Source organism: Papilio xuthus, unplaced genomic scaffold, assembly GCF_000836235.2.
Source record: "Papilio xuthus unplaced genomic scaffold, Pxut_1.1 DF827680.1, whole genome shotgun sequence".
Classification (NCBI taxonomy): Eukaryota; Metazoa; Arthropoda; class Insecta; order Lepidoptera; family Papilionidae; genus Papilio; species Papilio xuthus.
This window is the reverse complement of record NW_013530969.1, coordinates 349772-365157: the sequence shown is the minus strand read 5'-3', so window position 1 is coordinate 365157 and position 15386 is coordinate 349772. Positions and strand designations below refer to the sequence as shown.

The 15386-nt window shown below is 35.3% G+C and overlaps 4 protein-coding genes and 1 non-coding gene across 5 annotated transcripts in view; 2 read left to right on the top strand and 3 right to left on the bottom strand.

Moving 5' to 3' along the window:
• Positions 1-973: 973 nt before the first annotated feature.
• On the bottom strand, positions 974-1057 carry TRNAL-UAA (transfer RNA leucine (anticodon UAA)). Its single transcript has one exon. It is a non-coding gene; the product is annotated as a tRNA-Leu (tRNA).
• Positions 1058-5561: 4504 nt separating this feature from the next.
• Positions 5562-6957, bottom strand: LOC106116901 (uncharacterized). Its single transcript, XM_013310960.1, has 4 exons — positions 6841-6957; positions 6493-6651; positions 6075-6227; positions 5562-5732 (listed from the first exon to the last, which is right to left on the bottom strand). Exons 1-4 carry the CDS (start codon positions 6916-6918, stop codon positions 5562-5564), a joined length of 561 nt encoding a protein of 186 aa, XP_013166414.1. The 5' UTR covers positions 6919-6957.
• Positions 6958-7698: 741 nt separating this feature from the next.
• On the top strand, positions 7699-8748 carry LOC106116966 (uncharacterized). Its single transcript, XM_013311030.1, has 2 exons — positions 7699-8126; positions 8266-8748. Exons 1-2 carry the CDS (start codon positions 7782-7784, stop codon positions 8674-8676), a joined length of 756 nt encoding a protein of 251 aa, XP_013166484.1. The 5' UTR covers positions 7699-7781; the 3' UTR covers positions 8677-8748.
• A 488-nt stretch (positions 8749-9236) lies between these two features.
• On the top strand, positions 9237-10337 carry LOC106116967 (uncharacterized). Its single transcript, XM_013311031.1, has 2 exons — positions 9237-9684; positions 9848-10337. Exons 1-2 carry the CDS (start codon positions 9331-9333, stop codon positions 10235-10237), a joined length of 744 nt encoding a protein of 247 aa, XP_013166485.1. The 5' UTR covers positions 9237-9330; the 3' UTR covers positions 10238-10337.
• Positions 10338-11528: 1191 nt separating this feature from the next.
• LOC106116972 (macoilin-2) overlaps positions 11529-15386 on the bottom strand; it is a 9167-nt gene continuing 5309 nt past the window's right edge. Inside the window, 8 exon segments of the mRNA XM_013311037.1 lie at positions 11529-13164; positions 13305-13488; positions 13569-13707; positions 13840-13962; positions 14212-14384; positions 14657-14853; positions 14976-15107; positions 15292-15386. The exon segment at positions 15292-15386 is cut by the window's right edge and continues 1 nt beyond it. Of these exon segments, the coding sequence (XP_013166491.1) occupies positions 12983-13164; positions 13305-13488; positions 13569-13707; positions 13840-13962; positions 14212-14384; positions 14657-14853; positions 14976-15107; positions 15292-15386 (1225 nt within the window). The 3' untranslated portion in view covers positions 11529-12982.

Genomic DNA, 15386 nt, shown 5'->3' with positions numbered 1-15386 from the left:
GAACCTACGTGTTCTTCCAGACTATGCACTACATCTATGCCAAATTTCAGCGGGATCCGTTCAGCTGTTCTGGAGATACCTTCAAACAAACATCTATCCATCCATCCATCCATCCAAACATTTCCATTTATAACAATAATAAGATGAAAGGAATGGAGTGTCACCGGAACATAGTCAACCATCTAAAACTAAGTACAAACTAAATTTGTTCTAGTTAAAGACAAAGCGAATAAGTTTAACATTAAAGATAGTTGGTAAAGAGATTTTTTATAACAAGCTTAATACCTGGCTTGCAGCTTCATAACTGGCAAGCTAATACCGGCCGCCGACTGCCGCCGCCGCCGCGCCGCCGCCGCGAAATGAACGGACATAAGCCGCGCAAAGCCGATTACAGCGATCCAACTTCATAACGACTCTTGTAAAATGCGGATAGAAGAAGAAAAATAAAAGCAATCTATTGCGCTAAAAGAAATTGCTATTATATTAGTAAAATTTGTCAACTAACCAAATATTGTGATCAGAACGGAAAGACGACGATTTTATTTGTCTTTTTACAAGTAAAATCTTGTTAACAAATTCTACAATATATCCATCAAGAATTAATTAACTATCCACGTGATAAATGTGTAATTGGAACGGTCGAAATGCGTTTAACTCTCGGTCGGTTTGATTCGCAGCGGCAATACTGTAATGGACGACGCTCGGCTACGAATTTCTGTTACAAACAACTCATTGCAACCGTGTCGTTGTATGCTTAATTTAGCTACAAAATGATTCAACTGATGAAAATATTACACAACGAAATAAAACGACTAAAGTAAAAACATAATTTTATTCATACAAACTTATACTTCACTTTAGACCCTTTGGGGTTAAAAATTATGATTGTTTTTTAATGCTCGCCTATGTAGTAATAGATATTTCTAGTCAAGTCTTTAGGTCCTATAGTTTATAGGCTTAAAAAAAAAGTATCTGTCAGGTGTGGGGTTCGAACCCACGCTCCCAACTGGGAACCAGAGCTTAAATCTGGCGCCTTAGACCACTCGGCCAACCTGACTCGGTGTGAGTTGTCAAATATTTCTATTTGATTTGTTATTAACCAAATAATAAGTATGAAAGTTAGTATACTAATAGTTATTATGCTGAAAACATTCGCTAAATTTATTGTAATGAAAAATAAAGAGCATATAATAAACATTAAAGGAAAGACAACAAAATAAAGGATTTAAATTGTGTCACTTTCAAGATAATACAAGACTTTTGAGTTGAAGGCGAAATGCCAGACTATAATGGAATTTAATACATGTCACTACGAACCGTAGACAGCCTTCCTGCCCCTCCCCACACCTCGAGCCTTCCCCATCCCTTGGTATATCCAAATTATCCAAATTCCATCTGTTTCCGGAGACGAAGAGCTTTTGAGTAATTTCAAGGCGAATCTCCGACGTTATTAAGACTCAATGACTCCTAAGTAGAGGCGAATATTTACTGAAAACTTGACATTTTTGTTTCACATCAAACTCCTTAGCGATAATGGTGAGGAATTGCTAAAAATATGTACCGTAAAATGTTTATATTTAATAATAGAATGAAAATTATTTATAAATTAATAAAAACAATTTTAATATTGACAGTTTATATATTTTTTTTCTCTTTGTGGCGATATGTTTTATTTCTTTCTTTCTTTTCTTCTTTAATATGCTACTGGAAGTACGTAAAACTCGATGTTTCAGTAGAAACCAAAGATATTCAATTATTTCCTATTCTCATTTGAACAATACCATAAAACTTTTTATTATTTTTTTTTCCAACAATGTAAACAAAGAGTTGCTATACACGTAACATAATCGAATGACACGTTAAAAAATAACAAGCGATGCGAAACTGACAGAGCGACAGGTGTGCTCTACATTGTTTACTGACCTGTCACCTGTCAGATGTCGCCTGTCACCTGTCACCTGAAAAACGAATATTTTACAGTGCACTTTCATATAGCTCACTCAATTCACTACTATTAATAGTGCTAAATAATTTATCACCAATAGAGGTTTTAAAATAGCAAGCAGTAGAAATGACTTTATTCTGTTTACTTCTGTGATCGCCTGCATATCAGTAATCTTATTGTGAAACTGATAGTAATTGCCATATAAATTTATTACGATAAGAAAAAATAAAAAATTTCGAAGCGCTCTCTATTATTAATAATAAAACTAAGATGTATCCAGTACAGCTATTGAACGATACATCATCTAAGCTAGACGTTTCTTGAACAGAATTCTATTTATCCGTGATGAGATTTATTGTTGTCCGGTCAACACAATACGACTGTTTGATGGTGGACGTCTGCGCGATGTACCTGATTTTTACTATAAAATATTGTCTCGTATCAAATTCTACATCGAATGAAAGTTTCTGGACATTAATTTATTAGCGAAGTGAAGAGTCTTGCACGTTTTGTGACGTTTACTCTTAAAACTTTAGTTAACTTCGATCGAAAACTCCGTAATATGTACAGTCGGCTCCTCTCGCGGTGTTCCAGTTTTAAAAAAATACCTGCAACCTCGGAATTACTTAACTAAAATTCCATTCGTGTATTTTTTTCTATATTTATATTTATGTACTCATACCAGAAATTCATATTGTTCACTCAATCTACAGAATAATTTCGTCGTATATAAAAAAATAATTAAAACCGTAAATTTTTGCGCGCTTGACTTTATTTTGTTTCTTACATTCGCTTCTCTTTCATCTCAATATCAATGTAGCCGTGGCCCAAACTCTCTCCTGTCATATATGTTATATTAAGGTACATCCTGCCCTTCTTAAACGGCAGAGTAGCTGGTACGTCCTCAACACGAATGGTGCAGTTCTCCACATGGAATTCACCCTGAAATATTACGCCATTTTATGATACAAAATACTTAGTTTTATCTTGTAAGTGATGAAAAAAATCTTGGATTTCAAATTATACTTTGCAGAATCAGTTTTCAGTCACTAGATAGTTCATTACCTCATTCAGATTGTGATATACAAAAACATTTTAATTACGCTACATACCGGGGGAAAAGGACAAGACCCCAAAAAGCTTCCTCTCTTCAAGAAGCTGCCGAGGAATGCGTCCTGGCTGAGCAAGTCGCACAGCCTGTAGTGCAGCTCAAAGAATGTCCGCTTGTACGTGTTGCCCCATGACTTGTAGAAATAGGTATTAACCTTGCAACAAAGCACGCATTAGTATAAGAACTATGACGTAACTCTACATAAGCGCCTTCGAGAGGTATTACTTAAGAGCAACAATCGTTTGACAATAGTTTGAGTGCCCCGTACGCTTTGAGACTATAAACGTTAGTAAATGTTGTAAAAATGTCGTAGATTATATGATACTCTTGAGTTTAGTAAAAGTAACGTATAATTGTATTTATTTAAATAAACGTCTATAGCAGAATAATAATTTGTAAAAAAGGACAAAGTTGAAGTTCCATGCGAGATGCAACACAATTTTTTTTTAAACTGGAATACCGCCAACGAAAGCGACTGTACATATTGGTAGGATAGAACAAGACTTTGCCAGTGGTGTATTAGACATTAGTTAACTATTTAAACTTTTAACTATCAATTTGACTTACAAAAACATTGTTATCCATAGGTATTAATGTTTTTGCATGGGAGCTGATGTAATATTTGGGGTCATTGCGGCTGTAGCGACGCGCGCTTACGTTATAAAATGAAACGTACTTCTTATTGTAACTGAGAGTAACTGGACGTTCCAAGCTTATGTACTTTATCTGAAACAAAATTCGTTTAGAAATATAATATAAATCGGACATAGTAAACGGCACGTAAACTTTAGTCGTCCAAAGCAAATTGTAATATCAACCGAAGTCATAAACAAGATTTCAAAGTATTCTTTTAATTTTAATTATGTGCTTTTTTTACTCACTACATTAGAAACTTAGTATAATACTAGCTGTTATCCGTGACTATGTCCGCGCGAAAATAAAATAACCATTATACCAGTATACCATTCCATCTTTCAGCTAGACCCATTAGCCGTTCTGGAGATAACTTTTTATATGATAAGGTGTAAAACGAGCGAGCGGCCACCACTTCTAACAATCTACCCATCCACCAATATATCCAAACATTCGTATTTATTATATTAGTAAGATTATCATCATACCTTTTCCATCTGACAAATGATAAAGAACATAAAAAGGAGAAAAATGTATATACAATATCGACAGATTGACATGCCGACGTACACTACGAAAGACAAAAATATAATAAAATAATTTTGATAACAATCAGACTAAAATTTAGTCTGTTATTTATAATTTATTCACTAAACGATCAAATTATTTGTAATTTTATAGTCAAAATTTTGCAATTGTTTAGTAAATTACACAACTCATTTTGGAATATAATCATTAAATCTGAAACGAATGCAAAAAGGAAAGGAAATAACATCCTGTATAATTAAGAAATGTGATAATTTCGATGATTGCAACTAAGGCCGGCAATGCATCTGCAGTTCCTCTGGTGTTGCAAATGTCCACGGGTGTCGTTGATCACCTCGGTGTCTTCGCCGCTCGTTTGCCCACTAATCCTCTAAAGAAAAAAAAATTATGGAAAAAAGCTAACGAAATGTAAGCTCTTTGACTTGGATTAACGTAAATGAACTTAGTAAGTAGAAATAATATCTATATATTGTTAGCTGAAGGTGGAACTTAAAGAATGATGGTGGTGTGATGCCATTATTAGCGATCGCACGCTCATTTCGAGACACACTCGCCACCAGACACTGAAGCCAGCGGAAGCTCTGCCCGTTTGACTAGCCAAAATAATAAATCATTTTAACTCTCATTTAAGTGTTAATTTACTTAAATTAATTTCTGTTAGTTTTGTTATTAAATCGGAAAAGTACTGTTGTAGTGTATAAGATATATTTATTTTTAATTTTTCCTGCTTCTAATTCCTAAAGATATTTTATACACTTCGCAAATTCAATATTAATAAAACATAGTAATTTTGTATAAAGATCTATAGTTTTTGTTTCATATCCGGCTCGAAGGACTTTTTTTTATTAAATAAATAACAGAATGTTTTAATCTTACTGTAAATATAAATAATTTAAATTATTAACAAGGCGCCTTTACTTTCTGTTCGCTGTGCACTGGCTGGCAGCCCAGCACAAGAAAAGAAAGAAGTGTAGATATTTAAAACATTAGTGTTGCTATTATATGGTTTTTACATGTGTAAAACACACACTTGGCACTTGTTTTGACGCATATCGTTATCCCTTACATTCTGTTTTAAAAAATAGAGACCACAATATGTTTCAATATGAGTATAGCGGAATTAGAAATCCAGATTAATGTTCGCACCAAACACTATACAAACATAGAATAATATTTATTTAATTTCGAACAGACGAGTTTCATTTACGTCAGGTTCTAATCCAGTATCTTAAAGATAAAGATAAATAAATAACCCCTAAACATATTAATAAATCAGAAAATTTATTCATGCAAAAAAGTCAAAATATTATAATCCAGCGCAAGGTTTCACTTTATTCCTTGTACTTGCTTTTCTTTGATTTCTAAATCAATGTAGCCACTGCCCATGTTGTCTCCGGTCACATACGACACATTCACGCAGATCCTGCCCTTCTTAAGCGGTAGGGAGGCTGGCACACTCTCTATAGGGATTGTGATATTCTCCACGTGGTATGAACCCTGTAAAACCAAGATTGCTAATTTACAAACAGAAATCTGAACGAATAAATAGATGAATTAAATATCATCATCAGCTCGCTATACGTCCCCAGCGAGGGGCTCAGAGCCTGCCCTAAGTTAAGGGTGACTTTTTGTATGAAGAATTAAATAGTTATCATAGAAAGGGATGGACGGATGGATGGAAGTCTAAGTAGTTATGATAGGAAATGATGAATGAATTTCGTAAAAGGTAACATGATAAAGAAAGGAGTGATGACTGAAATGACATCAGGATAGATGGCGCTAGAGAATGAAAACTTGATGAACCCTACATAGATTGGGTTAAAGATAAGTTATACATACAGAGGGAAAAGGACAAGTTCCCTTAAAGCTTCCTCTCTTTATGGAGCTGCCGAGGAAGGTGTCCTTGTTGATCAAGTCGCACAGCTTGTAGTGCAGCTCGAAGAATGTGCGCTTGTATGTGTTGCCTGAAGACTTGTAGAAGTGGATGTCCAGCTTTCGACAGAAAACTTGTTATTACAACGCAAGATTAAATTGATGACAGTAGACAAGAGAGCCAGATTGTCCCCGTGTAGTTTTCATTATTTTTCTTAAAACAAAATAAATTACCTATTATCGAAACAGAAGAAAGAGAAGCAACCGAGTGACTCATCTTCCCATGTTATTTAATGGGAAAATGGTCTTAGATACGACGGTAGCCATTTTACATAAAGGACTAATATAGAAGAAAGGAAATAGCTATACTAAAGCTGAAGCTCACCAAAATTCTATTATCCAAAGGTACCCGAGACTCTCCATGTCCACTGATGTAATACTTAGGGTCGCCGCGGCTATAGCGACGGGCTGAAGCATTAAAAAAGGTTACGTACTTCTTGTTATAATTCAAAACCACTGGTCGCTCCAAGCTTATGTACTTGATCTGTAATAAAACATTCTACTGTATCAACCACAAAACGATGTTCCAAATACAATTAATTGGCGACGGGCTCAGTTATGGAGCAAAAAGTTCATGAGGTCCTGTCTGTCTCTTATTCTGCCTGTACGTATGTCTGTTTGCGGTGTCCAGTCCAACCGGAACAAACCAATAAACCCATTTTTATAAACTTACTTTTTCCACTTTACAAAGATTAAAAAGTATAATAAACAAATAAAGTCGCCATAAATTCGACACTGTTCCGCTCGGCATATCGATTTGTAGTACCAGCAATATAATGAAATGTTCAAATTATTTCCATCATTGCTGGTAATTTTTCATTGTATAAAGTAAATTACGCAAATCATAAATCGTAACCTTGCCACTATGGCTACAACATAAAACACAACACAATCATTAACTATCAGTGATAGGATCGTGGTCGACTTTAATATATTTATTGTAAAAAAAAAACTACGCTTTCAAAAGGTATAAAGAGTTCAACTCCAGTGCGTATAACAATACTTACCTACTTCTTTATTTTGCCTGCTAAATAGGTAACTCTCTTCCTACTATGAGGAACAACATCACCAACTAAGTCGCATACGATTTAAGCTTATAATTGCTTATGATGATAGACTTTGCCAATAACAGCTGATGATGTTAAAATTGGGCTAATTCAGGAGTGGTGGCCACCAAACGTGTGTGGAACCGCTTTCTCGTGATTTGTCCTCTAATATTTAGGATAATGAAATACATATACGCTTTCTTTATTGGAAGTGGCAAAAGATAGTAACGGTACGAATATGGGTGTAGGCTTTGATAAAAATAACATTATTTTACTAAACAATTCTGGTCTGTAGCGGGCCTAACATGAATATGTATTTGCGACAAGCGCCTTCGTATCGTCAATTATGCCAAAATTAGTATGAGATTTTTACATGGATGGAAAAATTGTGACCGTCTGTTTGCTTTACTTTTGTGTAAAAAAGTTAAGTGACATTGTCAATGTCAATGTGCATTCGTATGATAACGTCAAATGAAACATCAAACTTTGATGTCAAAGTCAAATCAATAATTACGAAGTATGAACTGTGTTTGTTTTGTTTGATTCAAGTGAAACTAATAACTATAAAATGCGATGGAACGAAGCCGTTACATTGGAATTCGTAAAGATCTATTTAAAACACGAATGTTTATGGAACCCTTCACATCCAGATTATAAGATAAAATATGAAAGAGATAAAGCTTACGCGGATATTGCGTCCGAATTTCAACTTTCTACAATGAAAAGTTTAAGTATTCCTGAAATTAAAATAAAAATAAAAAACCTTAGGACTACATACTTACAACAAGTTCACAAGATAATCCAATGTTCGACTCCAGACTGTATTTATGAACCTTCCTTAATTTGGTTTCACGAAATGGACCAATATATGAAAAACATTCCTACAAATCGACATTCTGCTTTATATAATACTGTAAGTATAAAAATATTTTATTCAGTCCCTTCAAATTCCAAAATTTATCAAAAGCAGTTAATTTAGGAGTGAAACAAAAATACTCCGCTATTAATCGCCTAAAGACATTTTACTAAATAAATAAAAAAATCTATTTCAGACTCAAGAGACTTCTGTAGTTGATTCATCCTGTCAGATATGGGTAGACCAAGACCAGCCAAATGACAATACAGAAGAATCTGACACAAATCCACTCAATCCATCAACTGACACAGAATATGATTCAACAAAACCGGGAATTTCTTTGCATATAAAGAAAGAAGCAGATTATTCTTCTCAAACATTTAAAAAGATTAAAAAGAAGAAAACAAAGCGCCTATCTTCTGAACAGCATTATTCAACAGATTCAACTTCAGAATCTGTTGCTTTAGAAGATGAGTTTGACATCTATGGCAAATACATTGCCTCGCAACTTAGAAGTATGGATTTACAAAAGGCCTTGCAACTTCAGCTAGAAATAAATAATCTTGTCAGCAGAGCTAGAATTTCAGATCTATCCAATGAGAGTTAAAAATGCTACACATTAAAAAAAATATTTTCTTAATGACCTAGTACTTAATTTTATTATTATTTTAAGTATGTATAGAACACATTAATGTTTTTTTATGTTATTTAAGCTGTTCTATTTACTTTAATTGTATAATTTTGTTATTGTAAGCAAGCAATACCAATGAGTAATGTATAACTTATTGTTTAATAAACATTTAAAATTACCAAATGTTTGTTTATTAATTAACGTATTTCGAAAACAAAAACTGTTGTTATTATGACGAAGAAATTATATTAAGTTGGCAATAGAACCTAATCTAGTGATGAGTTCCCAACCTCCTGTGACAATTGCAGAAAAAATATACCTGGTAATAGTTTATACGTCACAATTATCATGTCTGAATCGAAGCGAAACAAAAGTAACTCTTCCCTTTTTACTAATCATTTTGTTTTGGAGAATTCTTTATATTTTTGAGCATAGCTGACAGAATGTATTAAATAGCTGGTAACACGAACTTTCCTTATCTTTTGCTCGAAGTGAAAGTGACAACATTGCAAATGTCAAGTGTCATCTGTCATGCACATTCACTTGCATTTGGATATCAGTGTCAATTTTGTTATTTTCTTATCTTATAAATAATAAACATTACAATAACCAAATCACCAGACATGTTAAATGATCATTATGAGGTGGGATGAAAATGAGACGTACCAATTTGTGAAACTTTATCTTAGTAAAGATTCTCTGTGGAATCCTAATCACGAAAATCATAAATTGATAGATGAGAGGAAGAAAGCTTATCAGATGATTATTGATGAGTTTATGTCCTGTACCGGCATACAACTCAATGAAAATGGAGTTAAAATGAAAATAAAGAATTTACGATCCACTTATGCACAAGAAATTAATAAAATACGGACAAGATCAGGACCACTCTCTAAATACACGCCTACTATCAAGTGGTTTGCTGATTGGCATCGATGCTTCCAAAGTGTTTCTAAGAAAACGGACATTGATACAGTTTATGATGTAAGTTTACATATTTCTAAACTTACAAACTAAGATTGTGATTATGGTTATAGGTAGAAATTAATACTAACAACAAAACAATAGTAGGAATTGATTATAATTGTGTAGCATTACATTCTATATCTTAGGTTTTATTCACAATTTATTTGTAATCTTATTCCAGGATCACACCAGTGAATCAAACAAGCCATGGTTAACAAATAATTTGGACCAGACAAATGATGAAGGAAATATAGATTCTTTTACATCTGACACACTGAATTTTGACTTTGAATCAAATTCAAAATGTAATATCACAATGTTGAATGGTAAAGTTACAAGTTCATGTAAGAAAAAAAGAAAGAAAATTAAATTGCTAAGTTCCAGCAAATGTGATAGATTAAGAGATAGTGATACAAACTTGATTGTTAGAGAAGATGAGTTTGATTTATATGGAAGGTATATTGCATCTCAGCTGCGCCAGATGGATATAAAAAAGGCTCTACAGCTTCAACTAGCCATACAGAGCCTAATGAGTGAAGCTAGGATTGCAGACTTAGTCAATGACCTGTAGTTTACATTAGGAAAAAAGAAGTAAAATCATTCATTCTGATATCTTGATACCAGCAATAAGTGGAATTTAAAATAGTGGAGAATAAAGTTTAAAATCTATAGTACAAGTCTATTTGCTTTGATATATGTTAAGAAAATACACTTTCAAATTAAGTTTTAAGTTCTTTGCTCCTTGTTGTACTGTTTATGATATTGGAAAGGATTAAGGTAACAAAATGAATAGACAAAAGCAACTGCAAGTCTGATTTTTATTGCTGTTACAGCATCCATTTACAGTATAAACAAACATTTATCGCTTACGTTTCACTAGTGAAAACTCAGATCGTTCCCATTGTACCAAAGTTTCTCCCACATGTCGTGTCCGGGGTAAATGTTCATGAAAATATACATTGCTGCTTAAGCTGTTGATAGTCGACCACGTCAAGATAAATCCGAGTTAGTAGGTGAATCACATCCAAATCTAAAAACTAGATTAAGTACTTCGAGTTCAGAGTCCTTAAATAAAAAAAAGGATGTCTGACTTCAAGGGCAGTGCAAATTCAAATTGTAAAAAAACTAAACGTCTAAAAAAACTTAGATTAAAAATAACATTAAAAGGCGGCAAAAGGTGCATGAGCTACAATAACATGACCACGCAACCTCCTGGACCTAGGGTTAAAGACTAGAGTCGACAATGTCACAATCTCAATAAAAATACAACAACTTTATTGCTATATCCCATGTGCGTTGACTCTGTGATGTTGGCACACATTAAAAACATCAATCAGTGGACTACAGATAAAATAATCGTATATAGACCAGAATAACTATGGAGAAATATTATGAAAATTTAAACCAACATATTATAAGCCAGCAACAGCTATTAAGAAAACCGCACTTAACAAACTAGGTTTTAACATTGAAAAATTTGGAAATCATAAGTAATTATACAATGTTTAACATAAATACAAAGATTTGTGTTTAAATGTAGTTACAACATATTCATTATGTAGTTGCATTATTGCAATTTGAATCAAATTCATCAATACAATCACAAATATATTCAAACATTTAAAATAAACAACCAGAAACATATTTGTGTGTGTGTTTAACAAAACAGATTTAAGATTGACACATTGAAACAATATCGTAATTAACTAATGACTATTCACTTAAAACTATGAAGACTTTTGTTCTGCATACATTTGGAAGCATTACTCGAAAAGAAAAAATAAAAACACTTATTTGCATTTTACACAACAACATTAATAAAATTTAAGTAATTTTTTTTACGCAAATGATAAAAGTTGGCAACATTTAATTTTGTTTTAATAATTCTAAATTCAAAATTAAAACTTTAAGTGTTGTTAATTAAAAAGAAATTGGATCAAAGTACATCACTATGAAATATCACTGCCTTTACACTTGTGACATAAATTGTTGACTCTTGTCAAAAGAAGTGTTTCAAGTGTATTGACAAGCAATAGTCATAGTAATTTCATAGTATGACCAAACAAACACAGCGCGGGTGTGGAACCGCATTTACAGCTAAAGTTGAACACATGGGAATACAACTTATTACGTATGAACAAACTATGCTATGTTATCAGTTCAAAAAAATTTACAATGCACACAACTTTAATTACTTGTTATATATAACTGGTATATAATTTTTTGTACTTTTATTATAGTTGGAGAGATTGTAGATAACTAACATTATTATTATAAAGTTTCTCAGTATTGTATATGTAACAGATTGCATTTTGCTTGTATCTAGTATATTTTTTTAAAGTTTATAATAAGTCAATTTATGCGATGTTGCTTGAACAAGTATTAAAGTTGCATACACATACTACCTAAGTCAGACGCCTGCCTGTAATCAGTCAAAATGACTAAAAAAAAACAACTGTCATGGTTCGACAACTGTCAAATGATGTGTCAGTATTTTTAATATTTTTCTCAACAATTTTTTAATCAACAAGAAAGTAGTGTCGCTACAGAGGGCGTACACATTAAACCGACAATTGGACTAAAAAGTCAATAGAACTATATAATGAAGAAGACTCATTTCAGATCTATATTTGTACAATTTATCACATAAAAATTTAAAAGAACACGCTTTTCACTAGACCGCAGCAGCAATATATGCAACGATGGAAGGACTGTACTGATATGTTGCTCAATGAAATTATATTCATCCTATAAATTATTATAAAAAATATTGAAAAAAAATTATGGTAACATACCTTTGTGATAGAGTAGACAGAGGACAATAGACTTCTTGCTCTGTGGCATTGCAAACCAACAGGCGGTTATAACTAGTTTCAAGAAAATTCGATTTTAATATTTCATAGCTTGTATACTAAGATATCTGTGAAACTAAACATTTTCAATCTGAATGACAATTACTATGATTTTTTTTTTATCTTTCAGTTTCAAAGCAAACGTGTGCGTATTTAAAATTAATCTAATTTTATCCAAAATTTCATCAAGCAACAAACCATTTCCGAGTAATAGGTATCACAAAGTTAATCCAAATGTTTCATCGATGAAAAAATAAACACTCTGATATAGTCGCCTGGGATTGTCAATGCCGATGTTTGTAAGGACGTCGTGATGGACACTGTTCCTACATAAAAGTAATTGAGATCAAAAGATCGTCCTTACAAACATCGACATTGGTGTTCGTTCGTGAAGCTCGTACCTGTGCCCGGTGCGGAGTGGGCGGGGCGAGGGCGGGGCGGGCGGAGCGGGGGCGGGGCCGCGCCTAGGCGTCGGATATGAGCTGTTTAGGAGTGTACACGGAGGCGTTGGGGTCGAGCGGCGAGCCGTCGGACATCCGCAGCCTGGACTTGCCCCCGGTTAGAGGCGTTATGTACTCGGCCGGCATCACAGCCAGCATTTGCGCTTTTAGCTCTTCTAATTCTTTCTCTTGTCTCGACACTGTGTCTATAATCGAAGTCAATTCATTATTTTATTTCACAGTCAGCTTTTTATACCATTATAATATTGATTAATAAGAAGTTAATTAGGTTGAATTAATTTTATTACTTTTGAAATACATGTATTTACAATTAGGCGAATGGTACCTTCGCGTATATGCAGCTGTCGCTTGGCGTCGCCTAGCGCGGAGAGCAGGTCGAGTTTGACTCGCGTCTCCGCCGAGAGCGAGCGCTCGAGATGCGCCGCGCGCTCCTGCAGCGACGCCCACGCCTCCGCCAGCCGCAGCGCCGGCGACCCGTTCTCCTCTTGCCTCGCCTCCAGTGCACGCACCTGTCGCACACACACACTATGACTTCCTGCCCTTCAAGTATACTAAGCACAAAGATAGAAGTTGTTAGTGCAAGTGTTACCTGGTCGCCGGCCTGCTGCAGGTCCCGCTGCAGCTGAGCGACCTGCGCGCGCGCCTGCTGCAGCTCGTTCCGCAGCGCCGCCGTCTCCGCCTCCGAAGCGCTTCGCATCGACTTGCACCATTCGTTCTCGCACTCGCCGCTGCAATAACAAGCATATAACATATGACGTGATGACATCGAGTCATTGCACAAATAGAAAATTACTCTCGGATTGTTTGAAAATGCAGAAAGCAATGAATATGTTTGGGTAGTATTGGTGCGGTGTAGGTACCTGGGCGTGCGTGCAGCCTGGCGGGCGCGCAGCAGCTGGTGCTCGGCTGCAGCGCGCGCGCGCCGCTCCTCCGACAGCCGGCGCTCGAGCGCCACGCGCTCCCCGCCCCGCCATGTCGCCATCCTAACCACGACACACGTTGTAACAACATGTCATATCCCAACATTTTCCTATTCAATTTTATATAACGTACTAAAGTAATATATAAAAAAAAGATAAGTGCATATAAAATAAATGAAATCCATTCGAGGTCGAATTGTGTTCCATTTTAAAAAAAATACCATTGTTCAAAATGCTAAAAAGTAACATATTTGTAATAGAAGAAGGAGGAGAAGAAGAAGAGGAAGAAGAAGACAGTGTGCGTAATGTTACTTTTGCTGGAGCGCGAGATGTGCCTGCCGCAGCTGTGCGTGCTCCGCGCGGCGCTGCCTCTCTGCGGCGGCGGCTGCTGCGAGCGAGCGGCGCGCCTCCGACTCGCCGGAGCGCGCCAGGGCGAGCTCTGCCCGCGCTCGGCGCAGCTCCTCGTTGCACTCCCGCAACGTCCGCTGTCACACACACGCGCACACATTTATATACACGTACCTTTCTCAAACTTGAACACTTTTTTATCTTTTTCAATTTACCGAAATAGCGATGCGACCGCTGTCCATACATGTTCGCAATTACAGATGCCTTTAAAGATAGGCTTTAATCGACGGAAAAGAGAATGCACACAAAGGATAAATTTCTCCATCCTATGCGTCCACTTCTCTGTCAAATCCACTCTCCCTCCCCATCCTTTCTTTAGTGTTGTTGTTGTGTTCCGAATGATACTCACCTGTTCGCGTTCTCTCTCTTTGTCGCGCTCTTTCTCTTTTTCTCTATATTCACGCTCTTTCTCTTTTTCTCTATATTCGCGCTCCCTCTCCCTCTCTCTTTCTTTCTCTTTTTCTTTTTCCTTATAACTGCTATTATCTTTATTACTTTTTACACTTTCTTTTGTACTTTCTACATCCTTAACTATGTGTTCCTTTGCTGAAAATCAAATCAATCACAATTTAATAATCATAAAATAAAAATAAAATGTTGATAAAATTTTAATTTATCTATAACTTATTTACTTATATTGACTTATGTGTAAATAAATAATAACTTACTCTGTTCTGTACTCTTATGACTATCTGTATTCTCCTTCTCCTTATCTTTATCTCTATTTTTATGTTTTCTTCTTTCTTCTCTTAACGTACTCGTAGCCTCTTTCTTTTCGCACTTAGAAGACTTGGCACTACCTGCAATATCATATATCTCTCACTATTCAAGTCGTAACTAAGCACTCGAACTAGCATACTTTTTAAATGTTAAGAAAGGAAGATTACACGGAGGAAACAAAAATACACCAAAATGTGTCGCTACTCAGCATCAGTCCGATGTTTCGGTGGAAACTTATTGTATACATTATAAAAAAAAACCTACCTTTATTATGTTCATGTCTCTCGTCGTCGTGCGCGCTGTGTGCGGGCGCTGGCGGCGGGGGGGCGGGCGCTGGTGCCGGGGGCGTGGCGGCGGGG